This window comes from Diadema antillarum, unplaced genomic scaffold (assembly GCF_040938485.1).
Source record: "Diadema antillarum isolate AM-2024a unplaced genomic scaffold, OU_Dant_1.0 scf00000059, whole genome shotgun sequence".
NCBI lineage: Eukaryota > Metazoa > Echinodermata > Echinoidea > Diadematoida > Diadematidae > Diadema > Diadema antillarum.
The window spans coordinates 249,841-271,570 of NW_027270948.1; the positions used below are offsets into that span (position 1 = coordinate 249,841).

The following is a 21,730-nucleotide window of genomic DNA, read 5'->3' on the forward strand; positions in this document are numbered from 1 at the left end:
GTAGATGGGGGAAAAAGAGTATATTTATATGTATTTGTATATAGATGCACTGCACATGCTGCGCTATTAACGGTGGAGGGAAATATGTTGATCTCGCACATTGGCACTTTGACAGGTAAGCCGAAACCTATAGAGCAGAGTGAGCGTGACGTGATCAACCGAACTGAGCTTATAGACTCTTTCATGACTCCCCTTAGTATATGGAGAAGACGTGGCGCAGATAATCAGACTAATTGAAAAGCGCCAATAAAACGACCAACAACAACAATTCATCAATTGGGAATAGGAAGTAGTATAGGTATAGGTATAGGTGGTATAGGGCATTAGGGACAGGTTAGGATAGGATTGATTAGGATTATAATAGGGTATACATTAATCCCTGATTGTGCCTGTATAATCTCATAACTATAATTTCTGTTTAAATACCCAATGAAAAAAAGTAGACGTTCTTAAAAGTTTTCCGGACGTTCTAGACGGATTTGAAAGGTTCTCTAAACGTTCTGGAACGGGTCATAAGACTTTTCAGACGTACTTAAAACGTTTTTTTTTTTAACGTTCTAGACGGTTTTCAAAGGTTTTCTGGACGTCCGCAGAATGTCCACAGAACGTTTTGAATATTCTTGAAAGGTTTTACTGACGTCTATTACGTCCAAAAGGTTTTCTGCAGGTTCTAAAAAATTCCGAAAGGTTTTTATTGGTTTTGTAAACGTTTAAAAACACGTCTTTATAATGTCCATTTCAAACGTTTTAGATACGTCGAAAACCTTCCACAAAAAGACGTTTTGAAAACGTTTTGGCAAAATGTCCAAATAATGAACTTGGAACGTTTTAAGAACGTTCAGAAAACGTCCAAATGTTAGCTGGGTTGTGACGTATAGACTCTCATTTTCTTTTCTTTTTTTGTTTGTTTATGAGTTGATTTGTACTCGCGGGGATACTAAACAAAGAGACACATACAATCTCGTGTCAAATATTGCGATTTCGATCTATTAATATTATTCGTTTTGATTGGCTTTTCAATAATGTCTCTCTATCTGGTGATAACATCAGGATCTTGGATCTTGAACACGGTGAAGGATAGTCGGAGTTAAATGCTAGTTCAGGGGCCGCGGAACGTTTTTCAGTGTGTGTGTGTGGGGGGGGGGGGCTGCGGGAGGGGGTTGTCAAGGTCAAGGCCCCCCCCCCCCCCCCCTTGCTTAGACGCACCGGCGTAGCCAGAATATGCCTTGGGGACGGTTACTATGCGAAGGAGCGAAGCGACCGAGCCCGAGCGAGCGGAGCGAGCGAGAGGGGGAGGGTGTGGGAGGGGGGTGTCCCCCCTCGCACGGTGAGAATTCTTTGCATTTTGATGTTGTAAATGGTGCAATTTGATGCTTGTTTTAGCGTGTTTTATCGACTTGAAACGGCCCCACTTGTTTAAGGTAGCAGGATATTTTGATGTGGATTATCATTAAACAATTTGCCTATAAAGTGGTAGCATTCATTTTGAATAAACTTCTTGTATTAATTCTTACAATAAATTTCATGAACGCTGTCTAAAGCAATCAAACAAAAAAGGCATGTTTTATTCCGCGTGTGCACCATCAGTCTGTGTGTATATAATGTACATAGTCTAATGAGGTATAGGAGAGGGTGTGGGAGGGGGATGCCCCCTCCCGCTCGACGGAGCTTTTGCGTTTTTAAAATTAAAATGAAGTGATCTGAAGCACACTTTTGTGGGAAATTCGGAAAGTGTCATTCCCCAAAGTGTAATAGAGGGGACTAATCAATGGGAGGGTGGCAAGATATACCCCTCCCATATTCGAGGGAGCTTTTTTTTATTTTTACTTTTAGAACTGAAATGTAACAATCTGGCGCACACTTCTGTTGGAATATCTGGAAATTTTGTCAATCAGAGAAGTGCAAGTCTGTGGAAGGAGACATAGCAGAATGATGGGAGGGGATAAGCCCTATTCTCCCTCCTACATGAGGGAGATTCTGTATTTTCTGATTGCAGTTAAACGTTTTGGTGCATGTGTGGCATATAATGATTATTTGGAAAACTCAAAGTGTAGCCATAGTCTACTTGTATGCAGGGGGGGGGGGGGGGTAAACAGGGAGAAAGCGTGCATGGGAGAGTGCTTTCCCCACCCTTCCCGTATACGAGGGAGCTTTTGCCTTTTTAACCCGTTTAGGACGGACTGATTTTGCTTTAACACGCATTTCCCACAGACAAATGCCCGACTATTCTCGGGACTCGTCCTCAATGGGTCAAAGTTGAAGTTGAGATATCTCGTATACGCATATTTGATGGAATATTTGGGAAATTATAAAAAAAAAATGATGGGGAACTGAGAAAGGAAAGAGTTGATTAAAAGGGGATATTCCCCTTGTACATGAGGGAAGTATTGATTTTTCGGAAAGTAAGTGATAAGTCTTGTGCCCTCAGAATTATTCAGAATCTTAAGGGGGCGACCGTCCCCATCGCCCCCCCCCCCCACCTCCCCCCTTTGCTACGCCGGTGCTTAGACGGGACCTTGTTGTATGTAAGGGCGGAATCTTTGGAAATTCAAATTCGTGGGAGTTGTGATTTTCTTCCCCCGATTTTTTCTCTTTTTTTTTCTGTCTTTTTTTTTTCACGAACCAAAATTTAGTGTGGAGGGTTGCAGCCCCCAGCACCCCCCCCCCAGGTTCCGCGGCCCCTGAAGTTTATGTGTTTGCTTTTTGTTGTTTCTGTCCGCTTGTAGGCCTATTGAGATGTGGTCATCCAACAAGACCGACACCCACGAGTCATACAGCCCACGAGTTCGACACTTAAGGCAAATAAAGCCCATGAGTTCGACACTCTAAGCTAAAGGTAAAAACAGCCCACGAGTTCTTCAGATAGGTCTCGTGGGCCTAGTGTCGAACTCATGTGTATGACTCGTGAGCTATATAACTCATGGGCTGTATGACTCGTGAGCTCCAATGACTCGTGGGCTGTATATGACTCGTGGGTGTCGGTCGCAAAAGATATGGCGGTGCCACTTCCAGGTTTAATCAGCTGACAAACAAAAAACAAAAACAAAAACAAAAACAAAAACAAAAACAAAATAAGGCTCCAGTGCCGTTTCTCGTGCAACTTCTGGGTTTCATCGCCTAACAAGAAAAAAAAAATGGTGCCACTGCTATCGAAAATTAAAGGGGGCGTTAGCTATGCCCCCTTTCATTGTTTTTTTCTTTTTACTTCTTTGGTTTAAAGAAAAAAAATAAAGGGGAATACAATGCAAATGCTATAAAAATATAAGACGATAACAAAGGCCTAGGCCTATTATTATGATTGAGGTTTCATAAAAGTAGACCTAAAATAGGAACGCTGTGATTTGAGTTTTTAATACAATCCCGAAACGTTATGATGTACAATGAAATAAGTTGCACCCGCAATATATCCCTATTAATGCGAATACTAAATCTGCATGTGAAGGAGGCAATGGTTATAATCATCACCTCTCAAGTCTTGGTATAATTAGGCCTACATAATAAATTGATCTAGTACATTTTCATTTCATTATATAGTTTCTTGAAACTACACTAGTAATCGATTGCATCTGCAAAGAATTTGTGAAGAGATGATTCCAAAGTTTTGTGGCAAAAGGAAGCAAAAAGACAACTTTACGATCGATTTGACTTCACGAAGTGACTGTGACAAGGAACGACGCGGAATCATTCTCCGTTTGCACATAATATACTCAGTTCTAGTATTTTACTGCTGTGACAACTCACATGTACACAACTAAAAAGCTGTTCAGAGTGGTTGAATCATGGAGCTACTCTGTTAGTAGCTCCATGGTTGAATCCTCGCCATCCCATGCGTGCCAACACATCGCAACGTACGCACATCCAACGCATCCGTTGGACATGGGTACACAATACAACAAGGGACAGGGGCAAATCACTGGAGTTCACAACAACGGGGAAGTCCCCGCGCACGAAAACCCAGGACATATTGTAGGCGACATCCGGCATCCTCTGTACGAGCGCCAACTCTCTGATCTGTTGCAGGAGCTGTAGCTGCTATAGCCGAGCCAGCCCACTGCATTGTGAAATCGCAGAATCCACCATTAATGATGCTATGTGATTGTAAACATGGCTGTTTCGAAGGGAAGGATTACAAGGACTTTAGTAATGGTTGTAGCCATACTCTTCGGTTTGTCACTTATCTTCTCATTGCAAATGCAGGTAAGAGGAAATTTCCCTCGTTCGCTCGGTAGCAGGCAGCAGGTAGTAGCTAACGTGTTAGTAAGTGGCCCATGGGCGATGCCCGCTCCGTGCGCTAGACACAGGGCAGGGCAGCCAGGGGTAGGGAGCTGGGCCTGGTTGCGCCACTTCCCCCATTCCAGGTTAAATTCAGACTGAAACTAGTGAAAGATCATGAGGATCACTCATAAGTCTGTATCGTCGGGATATGTGCCACGGAGAAAATATCTGGCCTCAGGTATTCCCTTTCATAAAGTAAGGAGAACCGTCAAAGAACAAGAAATGTGACTAGACTCCTCTTTAGTCTGAATTATTTTAAGTTTTACATATTTTTCTGTCCAACAACGTTATGCGTTAGGGTTAGGGGGTTCTTTACATAAAAGCGTACCAGATTCAAAGAATGAGCCTATAACTTAAGCACTTGCTATACTAAGAAGATTGTAGAAAGAAATTTCTTACTTTATTGTTTTTTTTTTGTTTATATGAATGATGACCAAAAAATCATTTTTTTTTACTCTTAAAGTTGGATTTATCGATGATAAAAATGTGAATCATGCAGACATGAAGTACTGTTTATCGTCCATTCTTTATAGTATGCCATTAGTTTTGACAATATGTAACTATACAAGTGTACACAGCCCAGTCGCTGTATAAATAGCGACACGGCGTCTGGTCGGGCTAGACAATATGTATTAATTATTATTAGGTGATCCGAGTATCCTCTCGGATCACCTTCTGTATCTATACTGATTCTTTCATGTTTGTTGAAATCTTCTTCATTTCTCTCTCTTCAAATCTTATGCAGAGATTAACTCAAAAAGTCCTCCTATCACCTTTAACTTATACCCTACATGTATCCTGTCCTAGGGATGACAGATCTAATATATGATTGTGATCTGTCATCCATGACGTCATGACGTCATCTGAAATCACGTTCACATTCATATCTCATTAATGGAATGGAATTTCTCAATGAAATTTACATCTCATATAGTTCAAGTCAAGCTCTATTGATTCATTTCATAGAATTTGATCATGTTCATAATAAACGAGCGCGGTGAAATTTTAACATTCTCCAATCGACCTCAAAATGGTTTTGCACACGTTTCAGGTCATTTGGAGCATTTGATAAAAAATCGACATACGCGCACGCGCATATACGCACGTGCAGCTCGTAAGCAATAGAAATTCCTCTTTTTTTTTACTTGGATCGGATGTGTAAAAAGTCAAGGAATAATTCTACCAAGTTTCAAGTCAATCCGACTCAATATGACGTCACACGGGCCCATCAAAGTTGAAATTCCGCGCGCGCATCAATGACGATACACAGTGCATATATACCAAAAAAACTGCTAATTTTAAATCTGATTTTACTCGTCAGGATGGATGGTGACCCCCCATTTTCTTTACATATTCTGAAAGCTGGTGAACTGTAAATATCATTTCATGGGTGCCCAATGCTACAAAAATGATTAAAAGGTGTCAAATTCCTCAGTGAAATAAAAAAGGGTTAGGCACATTTTTAAAATGATGTCATCAAATTTCAAGTTCACTCGAGGGTATCTCACTTATCCTTTGCAGATTTTCACCCAGATTTCAGTATGTTGTAGCTTATTGAATGATCTTTCAGTAGCGTAATTTTTTTAATCAAAATTTTGATTGGATGATGTCATCACCTCGTAAAAATGGATTGAAAGTAACCATGTCAAATTTGACCAGTTTACGTGTTATCTCTATGGGAGTGCAGTTTTTCTGGAAATAAAAATTGACATGACTGTCTTTATCGAGTACTAGCTCACTTACTCTTCGGTGAATTTCTTCCAAATTTTAATATGTTGTAGCGGAGACTTTGGGCTATCGTAATGTGCCCTCCATTTTTTCATTGGATGTCAGGATCATGTTGAAAAACTTGGTTGAAATTGGCACTATCATTCTGAATTTTTGCAGTTATGTCTTGTACTTTTTGTTATGTTTGATTTGGTTTCAATAAACTGAACTGAACTGAACAGGGAACTTGGCTTCGATGTAGCGTCATTTTGCCTAATACACAGAGCCTATGGAGGATGAAATACGTCAGTGGATAGCGCATCACACTTTTAATCGTAAGGTCCTGTGTTGGAGGCTCGCCCCTGCCAATTCTTTTGATTTTTTTAAAACCCTTGTATTTTTCTTCTTCAGTAAGTCTTATTCTCCCTTCCTAACTTTATCTTTTCTGATCTCTTTATTCTTCTCCTTCAAATTTCTATATTACAATATCATAACTTTTTCTTTATTTTTCTTTCTTCCACTTTCTGTGCAATAAATCAAGAACAGCAAGTCCTATCAACCCCATATTTTGCACATGTTTAGTTCATGTCACGAACATCATTCCATAAAATAACAACTACTTCCTCCGACACCATCTTGGGTAGAGAAATTAAGGTCAAAGGTCAAAAGCGTTTAATCCTGTATCTTGGTAAATACATGTCCTATCTTTCCCACATTTTGCACATGTAGAGACCATATTGCAAGAATCATTTCACAAAATAACAACTTTTTGCTCAGATGCCATCTTGGCTGTGTAAAGTGGTGTCAAAGGACAAATATACTTCATTCTGTAAAATCATTGGTGAATATGGTATCACCGCCATATTTTGCACACATATTGGCCTCGATAGATGGATCATTTTGTAAAATAATGACGCTTTGGTCGGACGCCATTTTCGCTGTGCAAGAGGTTCAAAGGGCAAATATTATTTATTTTGTATCATGCTTCCTAAATGCATCGGGGCCAGATTTTGTGCATATATGGACCATGCTACCTGGATCATTTCATAGAACAACGACTTTTCACTCAGATGCAATCATGGCTGTATGAGGTATCTGTCAAGGGTCAAGACTACGTTATCCTGTATCTTGGTAATTGCATGCCCTTTCGATGTATTGCATCCTATGGCAATCCTTGCCCAAACTTGAATGTTATTGCCACCTTTGTAGATGAGGATTTCCTAAACTATATTACAAGTTATGCTGGAAGAAAGAGCCTCTTGGATGACAGTTGAATGGTGAATGCATGATTGCTTCTCATTGCAGCATGTTGGTGTGGATGAAGAAATAATCTACACAGGAGATGGGCCATACTGGATGCAGGAACAAGTGGATTATGGAGGCAAGCAAGTGGCAGAAGGTTTGTTTACCAGTCACTCATTTTACTTGTCTGTATAATGGTCAATGGGTAACTTTTAAACATGAAAGGCAGAGTGTAGGGAAGGGATATCTGAACACTTGCCCATCCTTCCCCTATTTGTGGCACTGCAAATTTGTTGTATCACATAGAACAGAGCAGAACAGAGTACGCAGTTTGAAGCTTTGTCATTCCATTTCAAAGCTTCTCTGCAAGGTCATATTGTCACAGAATTTTCATAGACATGTAAGTGGAGATGTACTAGGGGGTTCATATTGAAAACTATTTTACAAAACCTACAATATTGATGGATATGTATGCCCTGCACCATTTCTTTAAAATCAAACCTGAGGATAAAAAAACAACAACATGTCATTAGAACTGGCTAACCATGGTAAAGGTACACATATGTTATTGCAATGTACTACAGTGTTTGCGTGGTTTTTCATTTTCTAACATACACGTTGCACCTTCTTACTTCAAACAGTCACAGACACACAAGTCAGGAAGGCATTGTCATTTCCTCATTTCATGTCAAGAAACAGTGAGATAGATACTAGACAAGATTTTTTGTCATGGCGACAAAAAACATGAAGTAGGAAGTTCTGAGCAGGAGAGGAAGGAAAGTTTTTTTTTAAACTACTTTCACAATTAGATTACTTAGTTGCAGGACGACTTTGTGATTTTCCCAGTATCTATTTCAAAGTCTCATATCGACATAAATCAAAACAATAGAAAACTGTTTACATGATGTCTAATGGGAAATAATGTCACAGTCCATCTGAAAGTAGAAACATGTTTCTAAAGACTTAATTTTACTTTAATTTTCATTCTAGCACATTCTACCTTTCATGTGTTTGAAAAGGATTTGAAATGGGATCAGAGATGTTTGGAGGTCAAGTCAGTCAGCTTGTGGTAGATCAATGGGGTAATGCTTGTGCTTGTTCTTATAATGTCGGGGTGTTGTTGCTGTTTGTGTAGTGCTTTGCAGCAGAAGTCAAACCACCGAAGGGGTTACATACAATGTACCTGCACATTACTTGCCTTACTTGTATTTTTGTTCCTGGCAATAGCTTAGATAATGATAATGAGAAATATGAAGGGTTCATGCCAGTGGTGAAGTTGAATCTCAGGTTAGTGATGACAGTCACCAGTGAGTCTGTTCAGTAAACAGGAGGTCCCTACTCTCTAGTAATTTGAGTCCCAGAGAGACCAGCTGAGCCAATGTTATTCATAATGTAGAAAGGGATTACTGATGGGCAAGTCCAAGATAACACGCACGTTACGTATGGGACATTCAGAGACTTTTATGACCTGAAAAATAGTGTTAATTGCCTTTGATCATATTGAACTTCATCATGGTGATTGATATCTAGAAGAAGTATAATCATGTAAAAAATTGAGAAAAATGGCCTTGACAATTATATTCTAGAAGAGAAAATATGTGCTGTTAGGTATGGGACCAGAATTTTTTTCAACCTCAAAACTCTCTGAAAGTATATCATTCTACAACTTGTAACTCACTGTGATGAAAGTCACAACACTCAAGATTATCACAGGTAAGTTTCATGTCATTAGGCAAAAAGCTCTAATTACAGGTTCTAATTAAAGACAGACATGACGTGTTACGTATGGGACAGTTACTTATGGGACAGTTTGTCCCCCATTCATTTAGTGTGTGAAGAACCATGTTTATGGGTATTTTGCATAATTATTGAAGTGAAATCAGTTGAAACTACTCAAATACTGATCCAGATTGTCAAGGAAACAATATTCCCCAAATATTCACCTGTCCATCATAATCATATTCAATCATATTTCTATATTTTTATGACCAACCTGGGTATGCATGCCCTTTGTCCCCCATTCGTTAAGTGTGTGGAAAACCATGTTTATGGGTATTTTGCAAAATAATTTTGCAAAATACCCAAAAACAAATTTTTGCATAATTATTGAGGTGGAATCAGTTGAAATTACTCAAATACTGATCCAGATTGACAAGGGAACAATATTCCCCAGATATTTACCATCATAATCCCATTCAATCATATTCTATATTTTTATGTCCAACCTGAGTATGTATGCCCTATTTTTATCAGGATAGTTACTACTGAAAAATTGAATAGTTTAAAGTGTTTACTTCCATTGATGAAGGGCAGTTTGCCATTTAGTTTCAATAAAAAACAACTTGACACAAGAAATATTAAGTTTAATAAATAAGCAATACCTGCTGCGTGGAACCCCAGTGATCGAGTAGATGATGTCTGTCTAGCAGTCAGGTCATTGATTCGAGTCACACCTCAGTATGTATACCCATGAATTTTGTTGTAGCTACTACTGAAAACTGAATAAGGACAATTTGTGTATCACTTGCAATAAAAAAAAAAATCATTTTGCTTTTTATTTTTGTTCTATATATATCACAACCATTTCAAATTGGAACTCCATCACATAAACTTTGAATTCCTCTAGTCTTAGGATTTTATGCTCTTACATTGTAAGTAATTCATATTTAATTGGTTTCCATTCATCTCTTTAAATGTTGAAAACTGAATCCCCATTTCTACAAAAAAACTATACTATCCCTTTAATGTTGATTTTTCATTGTGTATTTTGCCATTTTCCCCTCCCCCTTTCTGAAAATTGTTCAGTCAAGTTCATGTATTGTTTCAAGTGTCTGTAACTCAAAAAGTAGCTACAATGTTGGGATGCTTTCTTCAGGATGATTGACCATTTGTGTACTGAGAGACCTTCCCAGCTAGGTACATGCATTCACATGCAATATGTATGAGGATGTCCCATACGTAACGCATTTGTCCCATACGTAACATTATTTCAATGCCTGATAAAAGATATTTCTTTTACTTTTTTTTCTTTTTTTCTCTGGTATTTAATTTCTCTAAACAATAAATTAGAACTTTCCAAAAGGGCATTAAGATAACTTTAGCAATTTCAGAAAAAACCTAAAAAAATGACCTCATTTTGTTACGTATGGGACATCTCATGATAGGACACGAGCTAATTTGCATAATCATTTGCATAATCCCTAAATTTTCATACCAAGTTAAACTATGTGATGAACTTCTTATGTCCACATATTAATCAAATATCATTTGCTTTCCTTAAAATTAATATGAATTTTTATATACGTAACGCTGTGTTTCACATTTATGCAAAGCCCTTGAAATTTGCATAAATTTACATAACATCATTTTTTCCTCCACGGAAATCAAAACTTCAACTCATAAGCTTCAAAGTGATACCAAACATGTCAATATTGAGCAAAGATGAAATTTTGCCGTCTGAGGGGACCTTATCTTGGACTTGCCCTGATGACAATGTATATTGCAGACTGGTGGTAACTGATAACAAGATTAACTTTTATCTAATTTTTATTTTTTTTTTTTTTACATTTTAATGATGACCCTTGCAAATGGAAAGTGATTTATTTGCATGTAGTACTGTAAGCTATGACATTTACTAGTACAAGACTCAATGCTAAACATAGTGCATATTTTACGATCAATCATGCTGGTGGCCTGCTCGGTACAATTGCAAGTCGTAATGATTGTTTAGTACCCTCCCTCGTACGAAGTAGATCTTAAGAAATAATTAGGTTTTAAGATGGTTGAAAAGAGGTCCAATTGAAAAAAAAAAGTAAAAATTTTGGAGGAAGAAATATGAATTTTTGAGGTGCTGAGTACTAATTTGTGCTTCCAAAGGTTGGCAGCTCTGATTATCAGCCTGTACCCTCTGTGCAAAAGGGAAATGATCAGGCTTCTGGGTAGGACATGGAAGATCCCATGTCACTTCCTGTCCAGAGCAGAGTGACAACCTAGAGCTCTCTAATGGTCTATTTCATTTGCACACTGGATAATGGGTGAGCAATGCCCACCCTCCATTGTTCTCAGAGGTGACAAGGAATATTGAGTGAAATATATATCGACCTGGCATCTTGTCCCAAGAATGTCTAATTGTTTTGTTTTGTTTGTTTGTTTGTTTTTTGTATATCCCCAATGTTTGACAATGTCACAGACTCGGTGGAAGTTGTGTCATGGTGGGACCATGCAGTATCCATGATACATCCTTTGTCTGAAGCAGTCTCAATTTCCCTCCTTTCCTCCTGCTGGAATTCAATAACGCAATCACACAAAGTGTATCCAAAGCTCTCTGCAATCCATGTGGGCGTACGATGGCCTCTGACTAAGAGGTTGGCTCTCGGGGAGTTGTCTCCTTATTTGAAAATGTCTGGAGATATTATTGAAATTTGGACTGTAGAAAGACAAATTTTGATCTTTGCTTGCTGATGATGATGCCACATTCAGCCTTCTTCTGGACAGATCTTCTTGATTTTTTCCCCTTTGGTTACTCTCCCTCCTCAGCTCCTGTGATGGCACCAAAAATATCATGATAAGATATCGTATGTAAGAATAAAAAGACACAATGCTGAGTAACTGTTATGTCCATGTAGGACCTTCAGACCCAGGACATTTGAAGGGTGACCCTTCTGTGGCGTATCACACCTTTGTGTGTCAAGGAAAAAATGATTGAAATTACTTGGTAAAGAGGCAAAATAAAATCATGACAGTTAAAAAAGAAAATAGGAGAAAGAGAGTTGACAGGCTTAAGTGCCATATTGATTACTTCTAAACCAGGTTGCAATTCCCTTGTGTGTTTATATTTGATTTGCAGAGTTGTTTTAAGTTTTAAGTGAGCATATTGCAGAACAAATGCTGGTAGGTCACTGGTATAGTTGTGCTACACTAAGGAGAAGGCTGTCCCATATCATTTGGGTACGTTGTGGTTCCTCTTCTCAAAGAAGTTCAGAAATATCAACCAGAAATAAACTTGTAGACTGAGATGATGAATCTTTATTTACCACAAACATTGCAAATCATAATGAACATGTATAAATCCATTGTAGAAATCTGGAAGATCCCTGTTTTTTTCTTCTTCTTCATTGAAAAGGATTTAAGACTTCAATGAAAATGGTTAAAATGGACATGTAATTTTCTTTAAGCATCAAGCCAGAATTCATTTGAAGTCTGGCGTATTTGCTATTCCAGTGATTTAATACAGCTGTTCTGATGAAATCTTGTGACATTAAGGAAAACTCGCAGAAAAAGAAACTGCAGCAAGTGAGTATTCAGTGTAGGAGATGCAACAGGATGTACTACTGCTTAGCTTGCATAATGGCACTAGGATCCACCCAAAGTAATTCTTTCCTCTGCTAATAAGGATAGACTTATCCAAGGATTGGGGGAGGTTCCTGCGACAGAAAGGAAGACACTAGTTGGGGTCCATTTAGGTAGAACAACCATATGCATTTATTTTGCCGAAGCTCGATCCGACCAAGAGGCGACTGGTGCGAGTACAGTACCCGGGGAGCCCGTACACTGATTGGTATAACTATATTAACCACACACTCGCCACAGATGGCGCTATGAATCACCACATAATGTACCATCAACAATTAACACTAATCAGACAATACTGGCGTGATCAATTTTCTTTTTTTTCTCTCTATCGTCCACTTTATGAATACTATGGGTCCTCAATATGACCTGGAACTATTACACCAGACTCTCATTTAAAAATAACATCATATCCTAACAAAACAATATGATTTCTCAGTCCTAAACATATTTTAGAAAATTACCAATCCAACTAAAAGATAAAGGAGCGGACTCTCCCATACCTAAGATATGTACATAGTTAAATATTAACCGAGTACATAAAGAAACCATTTTAACTTTGTGCATGGATTCAAAACACTAACATAAATGAACATGTTTGGCTTGTCCCTATTTGTCCTTTTCCCATCAAGGAAATAAAAAGACAAGGACTGTATAAAACGAAAATGCTCAAGTCAGGTCAAGTTGAGCATCAAAAAATTTCCCACCACAGATACAACTACATAGGCTAAAAAACTCCATTCAAACATGATATACTGTCAAGCGACATAAATAAAACAATAGATAAAGCGATTACACCCTATAACCATAGGGTTGACAAATAACTATAAGGAAGTGTTGGCAGTAAGTAACTACAATAACACTGACATGGTATGAACAATGTAGCAATGACTAAGAAATAAACTGTAGTGATCTGGAGTCGGGGGCAATATAATGGCAAAATACAAGTATGACTGTTAATGAGGCTATAGGCACAGGCCAGGAAATCATTGAAAACATGTATCGCATCAATAAAATATCAAAACAAGATTCAGATTACGATAAAGGCATATAAAGCAAAATAAGAGCATCCTTTATGATTACCAATGAGTAGACAAATATGATAAGAATATAAGAGACAGGTATTTATGCAAACATGTACAGTCTATATGAATTTATTGTACAGAGAAAAAGAAAACACTGAGTGATATAGAGGCATGCCAGGTGACCACTGGGCCTGCATCAGATATAATGAAACATAGTGATGTAGAATGAGAAAGGGAATGGAACAGTTATCTAATAACGAATATCAAGCATGGCCCAACAGATCGGCAGGGAGACCAACTATACTGCAATGCTCCGTCGAAGTAACAAATAAACCACATGTGTGTTCAAGCACATGAGGTAGTAAAATGTTCACATCATAACTGGAGTCTATAAATCTGACAGAACATTGGCAAAAAACACATATGTATAAAATGTTCAATACATAAGAAAATCTTTGAACCTGGCTGGGGGGTGCCTGGAGCGTTGTGGCCGCCCAGGAGGGGAAGGGGCCCCCTGGGAAGGGGTGGGGGTGAACTAGGAACCACAGACTGAGATGGGGGAGTAGGAGGCTCATGCAATGGGATGTTGGGGGGTTCTGAGTCTGGAGGAGATGACAGCTCATGGGGTACATCAGGCTGCGCAGCAGGATGTACGTCAGGCTCCTCATCGTCAGGAATCTGCGGAGTCTGAGACAGCGGGGTAGGGGGGATGGGTACCTTGAGGCACTGAGACATATTGATGCGGTAGGAAGACTTCCTGAGCTGTGCACCGATGAATTTGCGGATATTGCACCAGCTACCATCAATAGATGAAACGAGATAGCGGGGACGAGCAGTGTGCTTGGTACGATCAGACCTGAGGTATACAAGATCACCAACATGCAGGTCGGCGTCGTCAGGGAGGACACCCGAGGGGGCTTTAGAACGTTCACTGTGGGGATGGTTGGCAAGACGCTGCTCATGTTGGGTAGAGATGAGATTGGCATCTGACAGGGGGATCTGACTGTGCGTAAATTGATCCCGCTGGGTCCACATCTCACGTGCAGACAGACCACGAGAACGTAGGCGGCTGTTCAGGCGAGCAGTCACGAGAGATGAGGTCAAGGGCGTGATCGTACCCCCTGAGGGTTCATGGCGGAGAATCTCATCCTCCAGTTCGCGTATGGCCTTCTCCGCAACCGGATTCTTGTTTGGGTTCTTGGTATGGCCAAGTTCAATAGAAAGCCGAAGCTGACTGAGATGCGCATCATCGTGGAGTGCTGTGAACCCTGGGGCTGAATCAGTGCGTATGACAGCTGGTGGACCATCCAGCGGACGAAGACTGACACATAGACGAATGAGGGCATCACGCAGAGTATCCCGACGTTCATCGTCAAGGAAGCATGTGGCCATGTAAGAAGTTACACACTACCTGAGCATGAGGATCAGCTGTTTGGTACGTTTCAGGACATCCGCAGCAAAAGTAGTTCCCACAACTGCTGGGGGATCCCCGGTGGACTGAGGGTCAACTGTATGTGGGGCAGTGCGCAAAGAAGTACACTGGTGACAACCGTTTGTAACACGCGTGAGGGCGGCGTCCATGTCCAGAGCAAAAAAATGTCGATTGACGACTGCCCGAAGTTGATGACGAGACGGGTGCTCAAGCTGTAAGTGAAGCGATATGAGTAGGCCGTCCAAAATGTCGCGAGGCACAACGATACACTCACGTGGCGATAACAGCGCCTGTTCGCGTCGCACAACCAGGAGCCCATCCTTAGCAATGGTCGCAACACGAAGATACCTCTTGACGTCTCTGATGTTAGTGAGCTTCTTGGAGGGTCGTGTACCTTGATGGAGGTAAGCATGGGTGCGTCTCAAATCCTGGCACTCTGATTGGATGCTGAGCCAAGCAGGTCTGGAAGTGAAGGGCAGCTTCTTTTGACCACTGAGGACATCCTGAGGTGTGACACGGTGTACGACAGAGACCTCTGTCTGGCGGGTGAAGAGGCATATCTGGCATGTGGGGTCTGAGCACTCTTGGGCATTTCTGCTAGCGAAATATGAAGGGACATTAGCAGAGCCAGCAAGATGTTGAATAGAGCACTGGAACCTACTGACCGTGGAGAGGAATGTTGAGACGCGCGGGTTGGCGGAGAATTCACCCTGGCAAAGCTTTTCGAATGCTTGAACGCAGGGTTTGCTGTCAGTTAAGATGCAAGCGCGGTGTTGTGACTGGATGATGAAGGGGCCGAAGTGTCTGCAGGCAGCCGCAATCGAAAGGGCTGCAATTTCACATGGTAACCATGTACCCTGTCTACCACGGAGCTTGCAGCTGAAAAAAACGGCGACTTTAGGTTTACCCTGCCTGGTGACATACAACGTAGCACCGATACCGTGTTTTTTGACTGCACCATCTGTAACGATCCAAAGCTGGTCAGAAGGGCGGGGGAGCGTAATGGTACGAGGAGACGCCAATGCATCTTGCGCTGCTTTGAACGCAGCATGGAGGTCATCTGTCCATGTGATACGATCACTGGACTGACCGCCTGCCACTACAGCATCAAGTGGAGTGAGGAGTGATGCGCACTGCGGAAGAACGCGTGCAAGCATTTTGTATGCCCCAATAAAGGAACGCATGCCTTTGACTGTAGTCGGAGGGGAACATGAAGCGAGAGCAGCAATGCGATGAGGACTAGCGCGCAGTGTCCCTTGTGACCAGATCCAGCCTAAGATCGTTGTGGATTGGGGACAAACGACTGTCTTAGCAGCAGAGAGATGCAAGCCAGACTGGCGGAGGGCATGTAGGACACGGGACCAATTTTGCAGAAAGTCCTCGGGGGTCTCACCACCAAAGAATAAATCATCTGCGAGTTTCACGACCACGCCCTCAAGCAGCAAGTCACCAAGAACACGACACATGAGCTCTTCAAGGGCAGTCTCTGAACCAGGCATGCCCATAGCACAGCGAGTGTATACACGTACCCCACGGTAGGGCGTTGCGACGCCGCAATACTTCATTGAGTTCCTTGACAGGGGGATCTGGTAAAATGCATTTGTGAGATCTGTGGCAATGATGTGTTTCCACTGGCCGATTTTTCGAAGGGTGGAATCGACATCTGGCATGAGAGAGGGCTGTAGCTTGGCATACCGCCCAACGTCAGCGAAGGCGGTAATGAGGCGGAAGCCCCCTTTGGCCTTCTTGACCAGAAAGGATGGGTTGAGGTACTCCACAGAAATGCCCACATCTTCGGGGCGAGCAAACACACCCTGTTTTTCAAGTGTATCAAATTTCTCTTGAAGATCAACCAAGGAGCGGCGCGAGTACAGAGGTAGCCGACCTTTGCGCTGGGGCGGTTGAACAGGCCCCATGTTGACAACAGCTTCGAATGGGCCAGCAGCACCATTGTATCCGCCGAAGGCAGGATCAAACACATCATCGAATTCAGCATGAAGGGACTGGAACTCACGACGAGTATGGTCAGGGAGTGTACCACTAGGATCCACAGATACAGCATCAGAAAAGGCACTGTGCCCATCAAGAGAGGTGTTCTTTGGAGGGGTACCACTAGGGATGGGCGGGGCCGAGTCGGATGGCAGTTTGGATGGAACGAACACGGGGCGTACCTGGCAGAAGTGTTCATTACGACGAACGATCTTTGGCTCTGGGGTGAGATTGGGAATACGTACCTTGCCGGCGACACTCAAGACCATACAGGGACTAGGCCATGTTGGATCAGAAGAGGTAGCACCCTTCTGCTCTACAACGCGCGGCTCAAGGGCAAGTGTCTCGTATGGCGACAATTCACCGGGGAGGGAGACCTCAACGAAATCACCAGGGAACAAGACTGGATCTTGCAGGGGCTCGTAGAACATGAGCGCGATGCACAGCATGAGATGGAGTATCAAGTGGCGTGCGGGACCCATAAGGAATGACAATGTCGTCACCGATGCGGACCTGACGTTTAGCGGGGCGGACCGAAACGTCATTTCGTTCCATGAACGGCGTTCCATGAACGGAGTGCCGGCAAGGACATCGACATCGAGATTGTCAATAACGAGGCCCTCGAAAACAAACTCCTTACCCTCACGGGTAAAGGTAAGCTTAGCCTCACCAACAACATCAAGTGGGGAGGACCCATCAGCTTGGTGGGCAGACTGTGACGTAGGAGTGATGACCCCATGGAGGGACTGAACCACAGAGGACTTGATCATGTTGCCCGTGGCCCCACTATCAACTGTGACACGAATGACTTGATGACCACAAAATACATCAAAGTACGGAGATTGGCGAACCTGGACTTGCAGAGCAAGTGATGAGTTACTGTGATTGTCTGTGACCGGGTCAGTCTCTGACACGTGCACCTGTTCTACCTGACACAGATCATCAACACCATCACCATCATCAACATCATCTTCACAATCAAAAATGTTTGCAACTTGGCGTGCCTTAGCAATAAAGCGCCTATCATGCTCAGGAAGGTATGCGCATTCGCTGAGGTAGTGGTTGTCTGGACGGTGAGCTTCTCGACAAAGCGGGCAGTACCTGCTGGTGCGCGGCGAAACACGGGTGCGGGTTTGTGGATTACGCCGTTTGCCTAGCGCAGAAGGGCATGGAGAACGCTGCCGAGGACGCTGAGCAAGTTGTGGGGGTGATGTCAGGGTGCGCATTGCACGGGAACTCTCTGAAGAGTGAATTTCATCCAGCAGGCTATCTAGGGCCTGTGAGATTTCAGGCTTTAATGAGGCTAATGTCCTAGAGCGCAGCTCCGTCCCGTATCACTGCTTCACGAGACGGGGGAGGTCAGAGTGTATTAATTGGAGCCAGTGGAGGACGACAAAATTCTCCAGTGTGGGGGTTAGCTCTTCATCCTCCTTTACACGGTCTCCATGGTGCGAGATACCACTAGAGACAGTGAGCAAGTTGTCTTCAACAAATGCAACCAACCTCTGGTAGAGGTCTTCCGGGCGCTCATCAGCCGCAAGCTTGATATCGCTGAAGTCTAGAAAGTGGGCGCCTGTGCTTTGGAAGCCATAGTGTAGCCGTATTTTGCCCCAAATGTCATTTAGTGAAGTGGAGTTTTTCACAATAGAACTGCGAGAAATGACTGGACAGAAATTGGCAATCTGCCCCAGCATAAGTTCTAGCATGCTAGCTTTCTGATGGGCTGTTTTTCTCGAGTCTGATGGGACTGAAGATGGGTCATCCGTAAAGCCCCGAAGGGGCTCAGATTTTGTTTTCTTAGCCCAAGAACAACCATCAGCGAGAAAAGGAGCAAAATTAGAATCGAGGGTTAGAGTGTAGACTAAGTTCTGTCTCCAATTCTCGAAAGAATTCACTGTTTCGTGCTTAGTTAGGCACCATTGCTTGGGCGCTCTCGGGGCCGAGGCCATCGTGAAAATGAATGGGTGGGACTACACCGAAACAAAGAAATGAACCTATACCAACAAGATAGAGTTGGTCAACTAGCGATACTTAGCTCAGATTGTCTCCCTGGGCAGGTGAAAAGATTTCCAATGGATAGGGCTGTTTCCGACGCTGCCACCACGACAGAAAGGAAGACACTAGTTGGGGTCCATTTAGGTAGAACAACCATATGCATTTATTTTGCCGAGGCTCGATCCGACCAAGAGGCGACTGGTGCGAGTACAGTACCCAGGGAGCCCGTACACTGATTGGTATAACTATATTAACCACACACTCGCCACAGATGGCGCTATGAATCACCACATAATGTACCATCAACAATTAACACTAATCAGATAATACTGGCGCTGTATGTGTGTGTGTGTGTGTGTGCGTGTGTGTGTTTTCACAAAACTGCAAGCGTCTTGAACTGATGTTTCGTTTGTAATCAAAATGATAATATTGTTCTGCTATTGTTTATTTCAGATGGAAGAGACGAGCATGATGTCAAGAATGTGAATGCCGCCAAGCTTCACATAAAACACCCCATCATTATCTGGTGGACGCCGTTCACTGGAGAACGAGGCAAAGTGAAGCAGTGTGGTACAGACAAGTGCTTCTTCACCGTGGACCACCACTTCCAGCACCATCAGAATACCAGTGCATTTCTCTTCTATGGCACCGACTTCAAACCAGAGGATCTTCCACTACCACGGAAACAACATCATGAGTGGGGGCTATTCCACGAAGAGTCGCCAAAGAATAACTACATGCTGTCACATCCCGACTGCCTTACACTCTTTAATCACACAGCCACGTTTAAGCGGGTTTCAGACTATCCACTCACCACTCAGTATTTGAAGAGCATCAAAGAACTGGAGAGCCAGAGGTTTATGATTCCTCTTGCAGAAAAAGAGAACGCTGGATTGGCCCCAGTGGTGTATGTACACAGTGACTGTGACCCACCATCAGACAGGGATAGCTACGTCCGTGAACTTATGAAGCACATATCTGTAGACTCATATGGTGCATGTGTTCACAACAAAGACCTTCCCAAAAAATTGACTAATCCCTTGACTATGGAAGAAGCAGACTTCTATAGGATCATGGCAAAGTACAAGTTTACTCTTGCTTTTGAGAATGCTATATGTGAGGACTACATTACAGAAAAGTTATGGCGCCCTCTCATGTTGGGATCAGTGCCCATTTACAGGGGATCCCCTTCAGTGAGGGATTGGCTTCCAGACGAACACGCAGCCATCATTGTCGACGACTTCAAGTCACCAAAAGAGTTGGCAGAGTACATCAAGTATGTTGATAGCCACCAGGAGGAATATGAAAAGTATGTCAACTTTAAGAGAGCTGGAGCTACGAATGCCCGACTCGTCAGGAGAATGGAGGAGCGAGAGTGGGGAGTGAATGATTTCAAGAAGATCAATTTCATAGATGGGTTTGAGTGTCTTGTTTGCAATAGACTACATGAAAACATGAGGGCAAAGGCTGCTGGGCATTCTGGTACTTCACATATTGCTAGACCAGAGCACTATAGTTGCCCCAGACCTCAAGCATTCAGTGATAGGAGACGAAATCCAATTGCTCTTTATCAAGGTCTCTATGATGACCATGTAAAGTATGCCAAAGCTCTCAGAGGTGCTGTTGTTTCCAACTCAAGCTACATTCACAAACTATCAGAAATGCATTAGATTCATATAGAATAGAGAGCAGCTTAAAGACTTGGGGAATATCTGCAGACAACAGTGCTCTGTTGTCCATCAGAGATACTGATTGATAGTCAGTCTGCTATACTTTGTCAAATGAGTGTATCCTTGCTTTCACATGTACCAAAAGTGCTTTAAATGCTGAATTACAAACGAGATTGCAGTTACAATTCAAAACACCCTTCATTCACACGACCGAGGAAGGCTTTGCTGATTCTGCGGTTTTGCATTTCAGAGCGAGGAGTGGAGGTGTGGCTTCTTTCCAAGTTCCCATCAATCACTCTTGAGCCGTTAGTAGCGCGAGCTTTGAATGCAGTGCAAGCATTTGAGGGGCATGGTCATTCTTTGGAAGTGGTTAAAAGGTCAACATAAGCTCCAACCCCAAAACATGATTGGAGGTCAAATGCTTTCACACGACTGTTTCGCTCCTTAATTTTGGCAAAACATGATTAGAAAACACCTTCAGACCCTCTTCTTCTTCTTCTTCCTCTTCACTATAAGTACAGGCGTATTTTTGTACTGTTGAAACATTTGAAACATGATTGGAACTACGATTCTAATCACCTGCCACGATTCCTGTTTGCATTCACAAGCAAAAATGCTTAATTTGCAACACAATTCTAGTGATAGCATCATTGCAATCATGTTGCACTCTCGGTACATGTAAAAGCAAGGTACGTTTCACTGGATGTCAGTTACATAATCATACAAAGCCTATCATCAAACCTGCGCTACTGTCATAGATTGACAGCATGTAGTCACACAATTTGATGGGTTTTTAGCAACCATCTTTGAGACAGTCACAAGTGCTCTGTGAGAGGATTGGAGATTTGGTCCCAAGGTGATATTTGTATCGTCACATCCATAACTGTAATCCATCTATAATGTTGATGATTTACACTGGAAATAACATAGAATTTCTGTAACTTTGGAGTAGATATCTTCCTTTTAAACAAGGGAATACAACATCCATTAGCATTACATTCCATGATATTCCTTCCCATCAGACCAGCTTGTATCAGCAAAGGGGC

At 42.2% G+C, this 21,730-nt stretch overlaps 1 protein-coding gene across 1 annotated transcript; it reads left to right on the forward strand.

Annotated features, from left to right (window-relative positions):
• Positions 1–4,074: 4,074 nt before the first annotated feature.
• Positions 4,075–21,151, forward strand: LOC139715984 (alpha-(1,3)-fucosyltransferase 10-like). The gene is made up of 3 exons (XM_071627534.1): positions 4,075–4,197; positions 7,288–7,381; positions 19,468–21,151. Exons 1-3 carry the CDS (start codon positions 4,105–4,107, stop codon positions 20,682–20,684), a joined length of 1,404 nt encoding a protein of 467 aa, XP_071483635.1. The 5' UTR covers positions 4,075–4,104; the 3' UTR covers positions 20,685–21,151.
• The last annotated feature ends 579 nt before the right edge of the window (positions 21,152–21,730 follow it).